The following is an 18,196-nucleotide window of genomic DNA, read 5'->3' as shown; positions in this document are numbered from 1 at the left end:
CAGAAGAGATGCTGTCTGGTAAGATGCGTGGTTCTATTTTAGTGCCTGTAGTTCATCTAGGAACATGGCTGGCACTTGGTTTCCTCACATTTGTCCATTCGTGTTTGTGCATTTAGGGCAAGTGCACGCTCCCAGCGTCATTGTAGAAACAGTGATACCCCCCCCCCCCCCCGAACAGACTTGTTCTGATCTCTGGCATTCTATTTGCGACCACGCTGGGGGATCTGACCCCTTCTGGTTTATGGACACCTACAGGTGGCAACTGAGAATTTAAGGAGGTTCTGTTAGGAAAGACCACTGCCGATGGAGGGTCCGTTTGGAGAGAGTTCCATCTAAATTTTTTTTTTTAACGTTTATTTATTTTTGAGACAGAGGGAGACAGAGCATGAACAGGGGAGGGGCAGAGAGAGAGGGAGACACAGAATCGGAAACGGGCTCCAGGCTCCGAGCTGTCAGCACAGAGCCCGACGCGGGGCTCGAACTCACGGACCGTGAGATCGTGACCTGAGCTGAAGTCGGACGCCCAACCGACTGAGCCACCCAGGCGCCCCAGAGAGAGTTCCATCTAAACGGATCTGCGGCCTTCTTTCCCCTAGCATACGCGTGTATACTGATCTAGTCTTGCTGCGATGTGACTTGGGCGGTAAGAATAAGGATCGCGGATATAATTTGCATAATCAAATTTTTCACAAATGGCCTGATTAACAGAGTGCTAGATGTCATTCATGGAGATGACTACATTTTTATGAAGTGGAAAACTGTGGAATGCTTGCTAACTATTTCTTGGTAAAATGTAAGTCCTTCAAAGCCAAAGACTATTTTTACCCATCTTTATATTCCCAGCACAGCGTCTGGTGCAGAAGAGACACTTAATGCTTTTTGAATGAACAAGTGGGTGAATGAGACTCATTCCTTAGAAAGATTGTTTGAAACGAAGAGATTAAAATGTTTCCTGGAAATAGAAACAGTGCATGCACGCCCATGCTGGCTGCTCTACTTTGATTGAGAAAGAGATCGATTTTTTCCCTGTATTGTTCAAAATCCAGCCGCTTAAAAATTACCCTCTTCGTTAAAAAAAAAAAAAAAGTACACACATTTTTAACGCCGCGTTAGTTTCGATGTGACTTCTAAAGAGCAGTCTCTTGAGTCAAAGACAAAACAAGATCCCTGTTAGCATCCCTGACAACCGTTGTTGAAAGACAACTGTTTCTTTAAAGTTTAAAGAAATGCACACGATCTCTTCTGTCCAGTGTACAAGGTATGATGTTGGGGATGTGTGTGGGAGTAGAATGTTCCAGTGCCAGAGGGCCCCCTTAGTCTACATGAATTGAAACAGGAACAGGAAAACCTTTCCTTTTGGAGAATATTATTTTTCACGTATTAGCTTTTTTTCCTGGACTGATCATTTTGCCTAAATTACCGGTCGGAGAAGGCACACGTATGATGCTTAGCTGGGATGTTTGTCATAAGTGGATTTTATATTTATTTAGGAGGCTGTGTAATTCTGTCTCCTTGTTAGGAATTCACTATTCGAATCATCTTACATACCAATAGCCTCGTTGAATAGATTTTCTCAGTGGGAGAATCATAGAAATTTATTAGTTTGGCTATTGGCCTTCGTACCTTATTTATAACCGTGCACCTTGAGCCTGGTAATCAGTACCTTAGTATCTCCTCCAGAGATCTTTAATCAAGTAGGCAAAAGTGGTTTTGAAATCTTTACTGAATGGGTGCAAACGGAATCACTAGTGCACCACAAAGTCTCCCTCCCCTCAATTTTTAATCCCTTTGTGGAGAGAAGGGATAAATGGTAGAACAGAACATTTTGGAGTATTATGGCTAAATAAGCTATGGCCAGGGGAGATCAAACAAAGGAGAATTTAGGAACAAATTGTAGAATGCCACCCGGGCTGATAATGCATTTGAGATGCACCATTCAAAAGGGAAATTGTTGGGGCGCCTGGGTGTCTCAGTCGGTTGAGCGTCCGACTTCGGCTCAGGTCACGATCTCGCGGTCCGTGAGTTCGAGCCCCGAGTCAGGCTCTGGGCTGATGGCTCGGAGCCTGGAGCTTGCTTCCGATTCTGTGTCTCCCTCTATCTCTGCCCCTCCCCCGTTCATGCTCTGTCTCTCTCTCTCTGTCTCAAAAATAAATACATGTTTAAAAAAAATTTTTAAATAAAAATAAAAAAAAACAAGGGAAATTGTTTATTTTTATGTTGCCATAATGATTACCTGTTTTAAATAACACCCCCATGCGACCCCTGGGTGGCGCAGTCGGTGAAGCACCTGACTTCAGCTCAGGTCGTGATCTCGTGGTTCGTGGGTTCAAGTCCCGCGTCGGGCTCAGTGCTGATGGCTCAGAGCCTGGAGCCTGCTTTGGCTTCTGTGTCTCCTGCTGTTTGTGCTCCTCCCTCGCTCGCACTCTGTCTCTCTCTGTCTCTCTCTCTCTCCCTCAAAAACTAAACAAACATTTAAAAAAAAACACCTCCATAATGTAGTTCTTCCATTTAGGTTACCATACTGTATTCAACTCAAAAGTTCTCAGTTGCCTTGTTGAAGCAAACGTTGTGGCTAAATATTTAAGACTTTCCCAAGTGTGGGGAGTTTGAATGTGAGCTGGCACGGAGCCTCTCTGGCTCAGGAAATTGAGCGATTTCTCTAATTGTGTGCCAGAGACCCGTCAGGGCTTTGGTTTTCTGATTCCCCGAATATTGCTGTTTCTACTCCGCTATGTTGTAGGAAGCCATTTCTTTAAAAGAAAAAAAAAAAATTGTGATCCTAGAGGATTTGATCCCAGGGTAATGTTGAAATTTGCCGTGCAATCCCAGAGCATTAAAAACATTTGATGTGTCGGGGCGCCTGGGTGGCGCAGTCGGTTAAGCGTCCGACTTCAGCCAGGTCACGATCTCGCGGTCCGTGAGTTCGAGCCCCGCGTCGGGCTCTGGGCTGACGGCTCGGAGCCTGGAGCCTGTTTCCGATTCTGTGTCTCCCTCTCTCTGCCCCTCCCCCGTTCATGCTCTGTCTCTCTCTGTCCCCAAAATAAATAAAAACGTTGAAAAAAAAATTAAAAAAAAAAAAACAAAAAACATTTGATGTGTCGTGTAAGGCAAGGGTCACAAAAACTGTGGCCCGTGGGCCAAATGCAGTCTGACACTGGTTTTTCTACAGAAAGTCTTACTGGAACTATCACACCCCTTCATTTTCTGTCTGTCTGTGGCGCACAAGGGCAGAAGGAGTAGTTGTGACAGAGGTCAATGGCCTGCAGGCCTAAAATGTGAATTATCTGGACCTGCATAGAAAAAGTTCGCTGACCCTTAGATGAAGTAAGGATGAAAAAAATGAGCTTAAAAAATTAACACTGTCAACTTGCAAAAAAGAATTGTGAGTGAAACATGCTTTCTGAAGAAGCCAGAAAGCTAGCATGCTGTCGAGAGATAGGGATGATGGTGTCATGAAAGACCAGGGTGGCTCAGGTGGTTGAGCATCCACCTTTGATTTGACTCAGGTCACGATCTCACGGTTCGTGGGTTCGAGCCCCGTGTCGGGCTCTGTGCTGACGGCTCGGAGCCTGGGGCCTGCTTCATTCTGTGTCTCCCTCTCTCCCTCTGCCCCTCCCCTGCTCATGCCCTCTCTCTCTCTCGAAAATGAATAAACATTAAAAATAAAAAATAAGTAAATAAAGGAGAACTAGGTTTCTAGGGAATCTGAGAGCAGAGGCTCGGATTCTCGTTGCCAGCGCGGAGTCTGTGACTTGAACCAAGTTGGCTCAGGATGGGAAGTGCTTCAGACCGTCATTGATGTCGTGCTAACCGTGGTGGACGTTGAACGCTCACCAAATGTCCTTCTTCTTGGCAGGTGGAGTGGATCCAACAGCAAGTGGTAAAAAGACGGACAAAGAGGGATTATGACTTCAGCCGTGCCCAGCCGACTTACTTCAACGATCCCAAGTGGCCGAGCATGTGGTATATGGTGAGGAAGCCTGGCCTGGGGCTGTGTTGTCCAGGGGACGTCTGTGGGGTCTGGGAAGACACAGAGGCAGTGACCAGGGATGGTTTCCTGTTCCAGGAGACCCGCCATATGAGATTTGGCTGGACTATGGTCCAGCCATATGGAGATGGACTTCCATCTCCATATGGAGATGGCCTGTGCTGTTTTCTGGATCTTTCTGGAACTTTGCTCTTTGGTTCTAAGGCAAAAGAGAAGGGAGTTTGGATTCACAGAATTTCTGTTAGAGAGCTTACTCTGTGTAGCTTTCTACATCTGGGCCAGAGGATAGAAAAATATACTAAGGTGCAGACAGGCACCCTTAGACCTATCCGTGATCGGGTTCCTCTCTGATACATGTGTCCTCCACCTAAAAACCAGTCTGGGTAATGGACAATGGCTCTCAGAAGTCATTGAAATGACTCTGCTGGTAAGTAGCAGATTCCAGGCTTAAGTCATCTAACATGTGCTTGCTTACTTTAGGTAATGGTTTTTAAACACTAGGGAAAATGGTTTTTTAAACTAAGGGAAAGACTGGCTGGAAAGTATGTGACTTGTAGTTAGTTCATTGGCTCAGGCAGAAACTTTCAGTGAGGGCAATTTGCTGAAGTGTTGAGTAGAGCTGTCCACCTGTTCACCTGCCGTTGCCTCCTTCGGAAATGTATTTCTATCTCTCTGGGGCACCTGGGTGGCTCAGTCAGTTAAGCGGCCAACTCTTGGTTTTGGCTCAGGTCATGAGCTCACGGTTCATAGGTTTGAGTCCTGCATCAGGCTCTGTCCTGACAGCGCGGAGCCTGCTTGGGGTTCTCTCGCTCCCTCTCTCTGCCCCTCCCCTGCTCACATGCGTGCACGCTCCTGCACTCGCTCTATTTCTCTCAAAATAAATAAATAAACTTAAAAAAATATATATATATATATATATTTCTCTAGTCTTAGGGTTTTATGTTTGTGATCCCTGAGAAATACGTTACTTATTCTTACTCGTCAAATCCCCATGTCCCCGGTTTGCTCTATAATCTACAAAGAGACCTTTCCCTTCCTCTGTTTTTGAAAGTCTTCATTGCTGGCTATGGCGAGGGTGTTTCCCTTAACTTCCTTTATTTTTTGCGGTCCTGTCCCTGCTTCTCTGCAAACCCGTAGCATTTTACGGACCTGTCTCGTAACTTTCCTGCCTCTGTGCCTTTCATTCTTTCCACCCGGCTATTCTTCCTGCCTTTCGCCATGCACTTAGGTGCGGACTCACCCCTTCTTCAGGGCCCATGCCTGAGGCGACTGCTCCAAGTGTCCCTTGTCCTCATCTGTCCCCTCTTCCCTTCCTCCGCTCTCCTGGGCCCTCCGTCTCTGCGGCGCGTTGGCACCTTTCCCTTGGCACCTTGTTTCGTTGCTGTCGATATTTTAATCGTACTCTTGTTACACTGGGGCAGGAGCGAAGTCACTTCTACCCCCCGGAAGATCTGACCTAGGGCCTCGCGATGCCAGGAACTTGTGCTTATTTTGAGGTGGGTGAAAGCGGCTGGCTTTTCTCCCAATTTCGTTTTTCTTAGTCTCACCCAGAAGTAGAAGGTCGTGGAAATATTTTGGAACCCCAGAGAGAATTTTACATAGAAAACTCTTTCAGGCCAAAAAAGAAAATAAAAAAACAAAAAAAACCCAAAAAAACGGGAGCCATAAAGCTAAGTTCAAAGGGAGGCGGGACTCTAAACAGCATTCGAGTAGAAATCACCTGAAGGGACAGTAGGACCCTTGACAGCTTGTTAGCTCCAAGACCAAGGAAGAGTGAGCCACCTGGGAAGGCATTGGAAAGAGTGTTGGCAGGACCTGGGGAGCTCTGTCTGTTGCTGACAAAATGATAAGAGCATAATGGGATTAAGAGAGGGGATGGGAGAGAAATCCCTCTCCACCGCTGTTCATGAGGCCGGGCAGAGGAGACCTTCGTCACCTTACATTTCTTCATGCAAGAAAGAGCCGGTGTGCTGTCGGCACCGGTCCCAGCGAGCGGGGGACGTGTTGGGCAGCTTTCCCTGACCTTCTTACCGCTTCGGCAGGCTGGCCTGGGCTCTGGAGGAACCATGGCCAAGGCATTAGCGCCTCGGCCAGCCTGGGGACTCCGAAGGTTTCAGTACCCGTAGAGCGAGATCTCCTCTCCCCCAAGAACCGTTGCTATTTCTTTGGAAATTCCCTTTGCATGTCAGGAAAGGTTGAGGGAAGAACTTTTGTTCGGGCATTTCAACGTCGGCTATGTTTCAATACCTGTTTGATAATTCACATAGGCGACGTGTTTATGGAGCACTTACCGTGTGCCAGGCGATGTGCTAAACACTTTGAGTATGTTTCTCATGTAGTGTGAGCGAAAGTGCGTGTGTGGATATTGGCCCTGTTTTAAGAGCAAGGAACCTGTGGCTCCTGAAATGTAGACGACTTGTCTAAAAGCACCCAGCCTGGGGCGTCTGGGTGGCTCAGGTCCTGGTCTTGTGGTTCGTGGGTTTGAGCCCCACGTCCGGCTCTGTGCTGACAGCTCGGAGCCTGGAACCTGCTTCGGATTCTGTGTGTCCCGCTCTCTCTGCCCCTCCCCAGCTCGTACTCCGTCTCTCTTTCTCTCTCAAAAATAAACAAACGTTAAAATCACCCAGCCCGAACGCGGTAGAGCAGTGCTGACAAACCAGGCAGGTTGATGGGAGTCCATAGGACTGACCCGGCATCCTGTCCCCACCCTTCTCCTACTTAGAAGCACTATCCTAAGAAAGATGCTACTCCAGCCCTCCAGGAACTTCGAATCTATCCACAGAGAAGCGGCTAAAATTCAAGGCAGAGTAGTGGGTGCCATGGAGGATGAACAAAGTATTTTGGAACAACTAAAGAGTTTCGAAGCTTCCTATTAAATGGTTGCTTTTCCCTTAACAAAAGGGATGCGGAAGAGGTTATGTACCTTAAGTTGATCTGTCGGGAGTAACGGGACGGGATGAGAGCTAGAACTTCAAATCTGCCAACCTCGATGCGGATCCCCATTGCTTCACTTACTGTGCCCATGAGTTACCTCGAACTCTCCTCAACTGTAACATGAAAGTATCTGGTTCTTATGTATGAGTTAGCTATTGCTGTGTAACAAATCACAGAACTTAATTTTGCAAACAGCTCACGGGCCCTGTTCAGACAGGGCCCAGCAGTGACGGCTTCTCTTTCTGTGGCGTCTGGGACTTCGGTTGGATGACTCAGAGGCTTGGCTGCAGCAGCTGGAGGATTCGCTTGCAAGTGGCCTCGTTATTGGCCTCATCCTGTGGTGAGGACTGCTTGAGTGTCCCCTTGAGATGGCACTGGCTTCCCCCGGGGCAAATAATCCAGGAAGTCATGTTAGAAGTAGTGATGTCTTTTATTATCTAACCTCAGAAGTCACAGACCATTTCTTCTGGAATTTTCTATCGGCCCCACATGCCAGCTCCGATTTCATGTGTGAGGGAACTGTATGATGTGGATGTACATACTAGGAGGTGAGGATCATTTGGGAAGCCGGTGGCCACAATTAAATGAAGTACTACATGAGAAGCCCTTAGCGTAGTGCCTTTTCTGACACTAGAAACCCCTCAGTAAATCTTTACTGTCATTATTCTCTGACCTTTTAATTGCAATTAAAAGGAAATACATGCTATTTCCTCTTGTCTGTTGTTTAAACTGCTGCTAGTCAAGGAAGAGGGGGAATCACTTGTCCAGCACGTGCTTTTCAGAGCCTTCTGGTGACACATCGGTGACCCGGCTGAGCAAGGTGCTGATTTTCTTCTTCCTCTCTCTGGACCCTGGGCCCTGCTGGAGTGTTTCTGAGGGCTGCTTGGCGAGCCTCCATAGGGTCCTGCCTTTAGCTCGTTAGCCTGGGCCCCGGCCTGTCATTCTATATTTATCACAGGAGAGTGGAGATTAAAGAATGGCATGAAGTGTGCCTGGGTGTCTCTTTTAATTAATTTAAAAGCTTTGCCCCTGTGGCTCCTCCCCCTGGAAACTGGTGTGTGAAACCATTATGTCTGGCCTGGAAGCTTGGGCAATATATCCGGGGAAATCTCCAACTGCATCTACAGAGACGATGGCCGTATAATTACTCCTCTGTCCTGAAATACTGTGCTCAGGCTTCCAGGAGTTGGGAGAGTGCAATCCTAAAAATAGCACTCACTTCTTGTTGCATGGACAGACTTCTGCACCTGCTCTTTGTCTGGCCAAGATGGCAAGCACCGAGGATTGGGGGAACCGTGATTTGTGCTTCCTGAGATCAGTAAAGCAGGAGGGGAATATCTAAGCGCCAGTGAAAGTTTGCTGGACAAGGGGTTCCTTCCAGAAGTTTCTCTGGGATTATGTACATAATCCCTCTCTCTCTGTCCCTCCCCCACTCATGCTCTGTGTTCGTCTCTCTCAAAAAAAACAAAACAAAACTAAAAACACACCCAAGCTTGCCCCACCCCCCGTCAGAGATTCTTTGTGTTTTGGGGCGTGTGGCTTGAGTGGGGGGGGTATTTTATCAACGCTCACTGGGTGATTCTAATAAGCAGTCGGGACTGAGAAGCACGGCAGCGAGGTAGGAATCCTGTGTCACTCACTCATTGCCTGAGGTCTGATAAGTAATAAATGCTCCACAAATGCTAATGAAACAAACACTTGAGTCATCTGGAACGAAAGCAGTTCTTTGGTGATCTACATAGTAGAGAAAATAATTGCTCACCTTTGAGTGCTCAGGATATGTCAAGCATGCTGGCAGACCATCACATGTGCTATCTTACTGCCAGGTTTCTAGTGAGTTGGGACCTATTATTATCTTCATTTTACAGATGAGGAACCCGAAGAATAGACACATGAAGTAACTTGTCCAAAGTCCCACTGTTTATCAGGGCCAAGCCCTGGTGTGTAAAGCCAGTTGCTCTGAGCCCTGAGGCCGGCCTTCCAACCTTGACATCCATGGTTCTCAAACTGGCGGGCGTCAGAATCATCTGGAGGGCTTGCGGTCTACCCCTCTCACACACACCCCCAGCCTAGATCTGGGAATCTGCATTTATTTCTAACAGGTTCCCAATCTATGCGGACGTTAGGGTCCCGGGACCCGCCTGAGACCACTTTGTCCTACCCTACCTCGGACACGAGGTTTATATGACTACAGCCAGCTTCCATATTCCCACTATCAGCTGGGGTAAGAAGGGGTTTTTAAACTTAAGGGACATTTTAAAGCACGCTTGGTCAATTTAACTTGGTTTTCTAGGTCTTCTACCTTTCTGTTACAACATTTTCTCTTTGGGAAGCTGGCAGCTTTCATACAAGAAGATTTTTTTACTTTACTTGCATTGATTGGAAATATGCTTGGCTTCTATATTCTTTCAAGATGCTCCGCAGACAAAGGTTATCTGACAGGAAAGGTCACCAAGATTTGGCCAAGTCTGTGGGAATTCGATACGATAGAAAGGGTTTTAATGTACCCGGCTGGTATAACGGATCATTATGACCCTACTAAAGAAAATTCAGCTTGACTCTAGAGACACCAAGGCTAAGTAAGGTGCCTCTCAAGGGTCTGGAAATGCCAATCGAACAAATTCAGGGGGTTTAGATATTTTTTTAAGTTATCGTAAAATATTTCAGGTATAGAGACACTTCTAAGGATACCACAAATACCTGTCCACCCACCCCCCGACTGAGGAATAGACCATGATACCGTTGAACCCCCCGCCCCCCCCCCCCCCGTGAGCTCTGTCCTAATAGCATCCCTCCCTCCCCTACAGAGTTAACACAGATGCTGAATTTGAAATGCAGGGGGGAGATGCCCTTTATTGGCAGATTCTTGTTTGTGGGAGGGATCTTCAGTTTGCAGCAGCTTAACGTTTTTTGAAATCCTAAAATACACATCCATGGATGGAATGCTGCACTTGGGCTACTGATGAACAATCCCAGGAAAACCACCTGGAAATGAAACTTGGGTGAAAAACTAAGTTTGATAGAAAAGGTTTTATTCCTTTAGCCATGTAAATATTTTATTATGTAGAGGCATTGATGTAGCGTTGTACGGTATCTCTTGTCTGACTGTTAAGAAATAATATATTTTGGGGGAAAAAAAAACTAGTAATGATTTTGGACAAGCCCGTAGTTAATAACTTAATTTTTTCCCCCTCTTGCCTTGTAGAAGGCAAGCTCAATTGAAAAGAAAAAAGTAAAGAAGGGCTTGTGAAATCTTGCTGTTTGACTCTCAGACTCTGGCATTTAGTATGACTGATATTCCGAATTTGCCGTCTTAGTACAGTGGAATTCTCTGTGATGAATAGAGGGTGGCCTATTTAATATGCATCTTTCAAGCCAGGCTCTAATAAATGGGCTCCCTTTTTTTGATGTACCACCTCGAGATTTCATGAAAGCTCTCTGGGTGGTTTTTCTGAGGGCAAAAAATTATATTTGTCGATCAGCAGAGTGAAAATTAGCTGAGTTCGACTATGCATGTGGGGCATATCTGCCCAAAACTATGAACTAGCTAGGATAGTAATTGTGAAAAATGATTTTAAGCCACATGGTTCTTTCTCAGCCAACTGGATGGTGTTCAGTACTCCCAGAGTCTGAGACATTGCTGTTTCTGTGGTTGGCACACATCTTCCTAATGATTTATACTGTCATTTGACTCTAATAAAATCTGGTGGAGTTTGTGGCATTATTGTCCTGGCAGCTTGGAAATCGTCCTTTTAAAACACCCTATTTAGCTGGTTTAATTGAAAATGCAACATGGTGCAAATCTGCAACCATGTGGCACATCTTGAAGCAAACAGGTGGTCTTCTGAGAAAGGGCAGACTCCAGCCAAGCTGCAAAAGATGTACTGGGAGGACCTAGTGGGGGCTTAGGCATGAGTTTGGTGTTCTAGTATTTATTTCTAAGCAGCTCCGTGTCCTGTAGAAAGGTATTTTAGATCAACCTTAGCCCATGTGAAAAAAAAAAAATGAGACATCTGGACTCGGTGTATTTTCTTAAGTTCACTCCTGCTTACCGCCCTCTGGTTCCACATGGCCGATTCAACTGGATACTGGGTCAGGGGAGAGCATGCACTACCAATGGGCCCGTGTCTTCCTTTCCAGCTCAGCCCTATCCCACGAGCTCCCCGCTGTTGACGGACCGCGCTTTTGTGTCCTTACCGCTTCAGATTCGCCGTGTCCCCTGTGTTGGGGTTCCCCAAGACCACCCCAGCTTCGGTGATTCACAAGGAAGACTCACATGATTCCTCATACAGTCACACTCATGGCTATAATTGATTGCAGTGAAAGGATACAACACAGAATCAGCAAAAAGAAAAGCCACATGGCACAAAGTCCAGAGGAAACGAAGCTTAAGCATCCAAGAGACTGATTTCAGTGGAGTCATACGGAAAGCACTTAATTCCTCCGGCAATGAATTGTGACAACATGTGTGAGATGTTGCCTACCAAGGAAACTCATTAGGGACTCCGTGCTCAGGGTTTTTGTTAGGGGTGGTTGTATAGATACCCAGTGTCTACCGCATACCCAAATTCCCTACACTTGGAAGGTATTTAGCATAGACCATATCGTTTGCGTAAATACTTAGGCACCGTGCAACATTTTGATGAAGGAATGGTGAGAACTTTCCCCAAGTCTCAAGTTTGCAGCTGCCAGCCAAGGTATTTAGGGGGGCTGAACGCAAACGTGGCTGGGTTGGAATAATAGCTCCAGCTTCATTAAAACTTTGTGTTCACTGAACAAATAAATTAACACTGAAGAAAAATATTCATTAGTGTTCCCCCCGAAGAAAGCAAACTAAATCCCAAGTATGGTCCATATTTGTTTTACAGACTAGAAAAATCCAGCTGAATCAGAGTTCGTGTTAGGCAGGTATTCATTCATTCATTCATTCATTCATTCATTCATTCATTCATACTTAGAGAATTGCTTTTTTTTCCCCAGCACTTACAGTGTTCTGGATACCAAGGATGAAATAGTAAGTTGACCACAGTGCCTTCTTTAATGAAGAGTAAGCAAGCAGTTTATGGGTAGAAGGTTGAGTTATTTTGCTTGGAAGAGGCTAGTAATTGGCGATCTACCTGAAAAAAAAATCACTTCAGATATTATTTATTCCCGCCAGGTGCAAATTATTACAATCTTTATGAATTTCCTTGAGCAAGATAGAACTTCTTCCATTCTGGTAGTTGATCTTTTCAGCTTCACTTTCACAGAGTCAAAATACGTGGGTAGCCTGGTCCTTTGGGCCCTACTCTAACGTGGTGAAGGGTCTGTTAACAGCAACAGAGTTGTGTTTGTCAAGATTTTAGTCAGACCTTTTCTTTAATTAGTAGCTCATTTTCTCTTAGAAAGCACATAGCATGGACCCCTAAGCTCACTCAATCTGTAGTTGTCTTCTTAGTGTGTTGAAGACCAGTTCTTTTGTCAAACGGTTCCTCTGAAATCCTTCTCATGACTTTTCACGCTGAGTTAGGGCTAGTTTCGGTGATTAAAGCACACACTTCCGGCCTGTTTTACCATCTCTCTGCCAATAAGTAGGATTTCCTTTGTACGTACTCCATAAATGTTGATAGAAAATGAGGAGAGGGGGTCAGTCGCTGAGGCTTCATCTGAAATTTTCCACATTCATAGAACTGAGTTGGCTCATTCTAAAAGATGATGATGCCTTCAAATGTCCCGTGTTGAGAATTCAAATGCTACAGTTATCTGAGGCATCTGGAAGGCTATTTTTCCTTAATTCTGGTTAGCAGTGAACTTGGCTGGAAGTCAGTAGAGTCAAAGGAATAATTTTTAGCATTGCAGTGATGGGGAGAATCAAAACACCCAAGCTGCCTGGGGAAGAGAAAGTAATAACCGTCTTCAAATAGAATGCACACGCACATCAATGTGATTTTTCCAGTTTCTCAAGTGTAAGAAAATCCTTGCTAGACTGGCAAGGCCTAGGGATGGGATTCTAGGCTAGCAGTGGCTAATCCAATATGCAAATGGTACATGCTGAGAGGCTTTCTGCACAACAGAGGAAGCCAACATATAGTGAGAGTAGAATGAAACTAGAAATTCCAGAAAGAGGATTTGATTCTGTAATTGAGTAGGTCAGAATCAAACTTGGGTCATACTGTAGAGGTGCTCTTCGTGATGGGAGAGGATGTGGACAAAGTGAAGAATTCATTCACTTGATTAATTCTTTCTTTGATTAAGAGGAGAAGAACCCAATAAAAAATTCCTTCCTTTATGCTAAGGGGAGAAAAAACATCAGTGTGGATGGCGTCTATTCAGATATTTAGTACAAGATTTACGGAATAGTCTTAAACACTACTTGGAAGAAATACAGCTTTTTTTTTTTTTTTTTTGTCCGTCTTTTAGTTTCTTGTTGAGTCGAATCTTGACCCTTGTAAAAAGTCTACTGGGCTGGAAGTTCTGATCCCAACAGACTAAATTAGCATGTCTGAAGTAAAGAAAATGATGCCCAGGTAGCATAAGACTGTGTTCTTTTAATGATCTCTTTGCATGGTTTCCTGAAACCCAGTTAAATTCGTGTTTTAAAGCTCGATGTTTGGGTTTGTTACCTAGTGATAGAGAAACCATTTTTACTTTTCAGTGAACGAAAAGAAATTCACCGGGACTCTCCGCAGTAGTCAGTTAAGCATAGCAGGGCTACATAAATTTGTTTTTAGATCATTCCTGCTCTGCTTAAATGTTTCATACGCCTGTTCTCATTTTTCTTCCACGCCTGTGCTCTGGATCCTGGGCCCTCTGCTTCACATCCATGCACACGACACACACAAGCACACGGAAACCAACGCTGTGCATGTTTTTGCAATTAGTACCCTGAATCAGGTGGTCTGTAAGGTACAGAAAAAAGAGTGACAAGACCACCACATTGGAATGGGTCTGAAAAATAACTTAATGCAAGCCCTCAGCTCATGTTCAGTACCCACTTTGTGTATTTTTGCTAACCAGAAGTATACTCTCCTCAGATAGCCCTGTCTTGCCATAATGAACAATTTAGTTCAAAAACACTTCCTCGTACTTGATCAGAAACTTATGTCCCTGTCACTTTACACACTCCTGAATTCCGGGTCTGAACTCCAGGTGGAGGATCACATCTGATCCCTGTTCCTCCGGCTTTCACTGCAAGCATTACACAAACTTCTTTGGAAATTGAAGGCAAAAGCCGAGAAAATAATATAATGAACACCATGTCTCATCTCCAGCTTCCATAATGATCAACTCAAGGCCAGTCTCCATTCACTTATTGCCCCCTCTACTTGATTATCTTAAAGCAGTTCACCCACGTCATTCCATCCCTAAATATTACAGTATGTATCTCTGAAAGATAAGGGCCATTTTTTTCCACAGTAAAATCATAATACCATTATCACTTGTAAAAAATTAATGATAATTTCTTTATAGTATCAACTCCCCTGTCTGTTTTCAGATTTTCCCTATTGTCTCCTAATATTTCTATTTTGTAATGTGTTAGTTGGTCTCCTAATACTGTTTCTTTGTAATTTGTTAATTAAGGTCCAAACAGAGTTCATATGCTGTGATCGTTTGGTACTTCTCATAAATTGCTTTTATTCTATCTCTAGCTTACCTCTTTTTTTTTTTTTTTTGGTTGTTTTTCCTTTTTTGAAGCATCTAGGGCATTTAGAGCTTTGTGTGGTGAAGATTTTGCTGACTCCATTTTTATGGGGTCTTTTATCATGTTCTATCTCTAATATTGTCACTAAATTGATGGATAGTAGGAGGGGAAGGCTCGATCCAAGTTCACATTTGTTTTCGACAGGCTGAGGATGAGCCTGATCACCACGTCGTTGGCGTGCACTTCCGTCAGGAGGCACGGCTTGTCTGCTTTGGGATACTCGGGGCTACCGTCACGCACGCCCTTTAGTTATTCGTTAGGGTTTGCAAAATAGTCACGGTCTCTTCCTGTGACTCCTTCTTCATTCATTGGCTGGAATACTTTAATCAAGGGGGACTTCTCATCAGTTACTTGGTAGGTACCACGAGGTACAGTGCCACAGTTCTTCCATCGCCTCGGAGGTTCTTTTCCTAGCATTCATCAAAAGCTACCAGGGAGGTGTTTTGTTTTGTTTTCAAGTTTTATTACAAAATAATGGGTTTACGTATAGTTGATGTGCTTTTTTCCATTGACGTCATTGCTTTAAGGTACCCCGTCTTTGGTCAGTGAGAGCGCATTCCTGTTGGCTCCTAGGTCCTTTTGACACATCCCTAATTTTTTTTTTTTTTTTTTTTTTTTTGTGCGGTGTGACAAGCTGTTATACACCCCTTGGGTATTTCTTGTTCCAGAAATGGAATCAAGCCATTTCTCCAAAGACCCCTTGTTCCTCCTTTTTTAAAAAAATTGATATTTAGAGACACTCCCCCACCCCCCCACAATATGAGTGCTAGGATCCTCACTATTACTGGATTAGTCTTTAGGGCTTTTTAGTTAACAGCGTTGGAAATGTGCATTTTTATGTGTGAAATCTATCACGGGTTTATACAGATATGTCCAATTTGAAAGGAGTTCTGCAGTTTATCCCCATCAGTCTTACATCTGTGTCTTTTCTCAGGCTGAGAATTCTGTTCTCAGGGATGCCGACCGAATTCCCCACTGTTACATCTATTATTCCATCATAATTGGGTTTTTTTTAATTAACGTGTTGCGGTTTATTTCATATTCTGCACTGTCATTGGAAGAATCGAAAAATACTACAAAGATCTGTGTTACTTTAGCTTGTACGGGCAATAGAGGGAGAGGGGCCAAATTATCTGTTCCAGCAACCTGATGTCTGGGAATTCATCTTCTATTTGGAAGGCATGAAGTTAACTTCACTAGGTCTATGCACAGTAGCCTATAATTATTTCCTCTAATGTGCCTTCTTTAGAAAAGAGTGTATTAAACTTGCCATTCTTTATTAGTTTGAAAGATGAGGTAAAACAGGACTTAGAAACATTTCTAATTGCAGAAGTTTGTCCAAGGAAATAAAAGATTAAAGAGATCCGTAGTGATCAAACCCGATTCAATCTGGACAAGTAAAAGGGAATGCACAATGAACAAATCATTTAAACTGGTTGTACACGCTAATGAGCAGTGAATGAATTCTATCCTCCCAGGACTTGAGAACGAGGAGTTACCCCGGACTGTTCAATAAAAGCATTAATTCAATGTGTAACAGAAGGGAAAAATGAAGGAAAGCAGCAAGGAAAAGAATTCCCACAGAAAAAAGTAAATTGGTAATGATTTTATTCCTTCAGCATTTATTGAGTCCCTCCTCTGTATCGGACATAATTCAACCTGCTGGGGATACAAATATGAAAACGTTGTGTGCTCTGCTAGGTCACAGCAGGTTGGGAAATCACTAACTTTCTATACCACCAGTATAATACAGGCATGCTCACAAGTACCGTGGACCCCTGCAAGTATAGTTAAGCTTTTTGGTGTCGAGTTAGAATCTTTTATTTGATTGCCTCGACCTCAGATTTCTAATGTGGAAATGAAGGGCCTGAAATTAAGTGATGGTACGTGGTAGGATTTCTTTTTCAGGCGAATGAAGGACTTCCACGGTCATTAACAAAAGTTATTTCTGAGGGAGCACTGCTTCTAAGGATTGCTGATAGATAGCTCCAAAGTCAAGTGGCTTGGGACACACCGGTTTGAAGAAACCTAAAATGTTTCTTTACCGCAGGACTTCTCAGAACCTTTTGTAGTCTAATCTGCTTTGTGAATGGATAGCAGAGGGATGAAAACGTAAATGAAGAGTTGTTTCTCTATTTATCCAAGAAAAAAAAAATATATATATATACATATGTACGTGCATATGTGTATTTTTTTTAAATTTTTTTTAACGTTTTGATTTATTTTTGAGACAGAGAGAGACAGAGCGTGAACAGGGGAGGGTCAGAGAGAGAGAGGGAGACACAGAATCTGAAACAGGCTCCAGGCTCCGAGCTGTCGGCACAGAGCCCGACGCGGGGCTCGAATTCACGGACCGCGAGATCATGACCTGAGCCGAAGTCGGCCGCTTAACCGACTGAGCCACCCAGGCGCCCCTATGTGTATTTTTTAAAGTAGCCTCCGTGCCCAGCACAGAGCCCAACACGGGGCTTGAACTCATCACCCTGAGATCAAGACCTGAGCTGAGATCAAGAGAGTCGAACACTCAACTGACACCCCACCCGGGTGGCCCAAGAAAAAAATATTTTTCATGAAATGTTTCCTTTGAGATCATTTGAGTTGTCAGTTATCGGAAACTTCAGTCCAAACCGGGGGGGAAGGAAAAGTAATAGAAAAGAGAGAATTGACGGGCTCATAGACTGCAGCCTGGATCAACGCCTCTGTTGATCCAGAAAGTACAGCCGTTCTCTAGGACCCCAGTTCTGCCACCAGTCAGGGCGGCTGTGATCTCTCCAACTGTTGGCTTCTTTCTCCACCAGGCTTTCTGCTCATGGTTACAAGAGAGCTGTCAATAACGCCTCGTTCAAATCTGATGGAAACGGTAAGAGCTTTTGCTCTGATATTCTGAGAGAAGTTCTAGGGAGCACACCCCTTCTTGTCCATCTCTCCTCCCCTCTTTCCCTATTCTGTTCACGGTTTCTGACCAGTAACCTTGTCTGCCTTGTCAGACATCTCTGGGGGCGAGGTGACTTAGAAGGAGGGCAGAGCCTGAGTGGCAAGAGGAACGAAAACGAGAGGCTCTGGGAAGGAGGTCTCTCCACCCCTGACTGCGATCTGGGGACACGGATGGGCACCCTTGTCATGCGTGTTCCATGAGCAAGTGAAGGCGGCTGTTGATACAAAGGCTTCAGCGGACCGCTTTAGAGAAGAGACAGTTGCCTCAGCGAGGGCCCAGCGTCTGAGGGCAGTGGGTGGTCTGGGGGACACTGGCATGGCTTCCTCTTGGCTCCTGGTGCTTCCAGATGCCGACTGCCTCTCTCTGGATCATCCTGAAGTCTGTCATTATGGCAGGGGCTCTTTGCTTTGTGCCCTTGGGGGCTTAACTGTGTGATATGTTAAAAAAAAAAAAAAATGTGCCTGTGGTACGGTCTCTCCAGTGGATCATTTTGATAAATTTGAGATCCCCAGATAAGTTGAAAGACTAGTAAGAACACATACATTTCATTCACTTGGATTTACCAAAAGTTAACGTTTTCCCTTTACACGTACGCACACGCGTACACACACACACACACACACACACACACACACACACATTTTTCCAGAATTTTGAA

General features: G+C 44.7%; 1 protein-coding gene across 3 annotated transcripts in view; it reads left to right on the top strand.

Moving 5' to 3' along the window:
• PCSK5 (proprotein convertase subtilisin/kexin type 5) overlaps positions 1 to 18,196 on the top strand; it is a 457,179-nt gene that overhangs the window by 85,984 nt on the left and 352,999 nt on the right. For all 3 annotated transcript variants that reach the window (XM_047829573.1, XM_047829574.1, XM_047829575.1), the window contains exon 3: positions 3,857 to 3,970. In XM_047829573.1, coding sequence (XP_047685529.1) covers positions 3,857 to 3,970 — 114 coding nt within the window. The remainder of the gene's footprint in view (positions 1 to 3,856; positions 3,971 to 18,196) is intronic.

The sequence above is a fragment of the Prionailurus viverrinus genome, chromosome D4 (assembly GCF_022837055.1).
Source record: "Prionailurus viverrinus isolate Anna chromosome D4, UM_Priviv_1.0, whole genome shotgun sequence".
Classification (NCBI taxonomy): Eukaryota; Metazoa; Chordata; class Mammalia; order Carnivora; family Felidae; genus Prionailurus; species Prionailurus viverrinus.
Note: the sequence above shows the minus strand (reverse complement) of the source record. Positions and strands in the feature narration are given on the sequence as shown.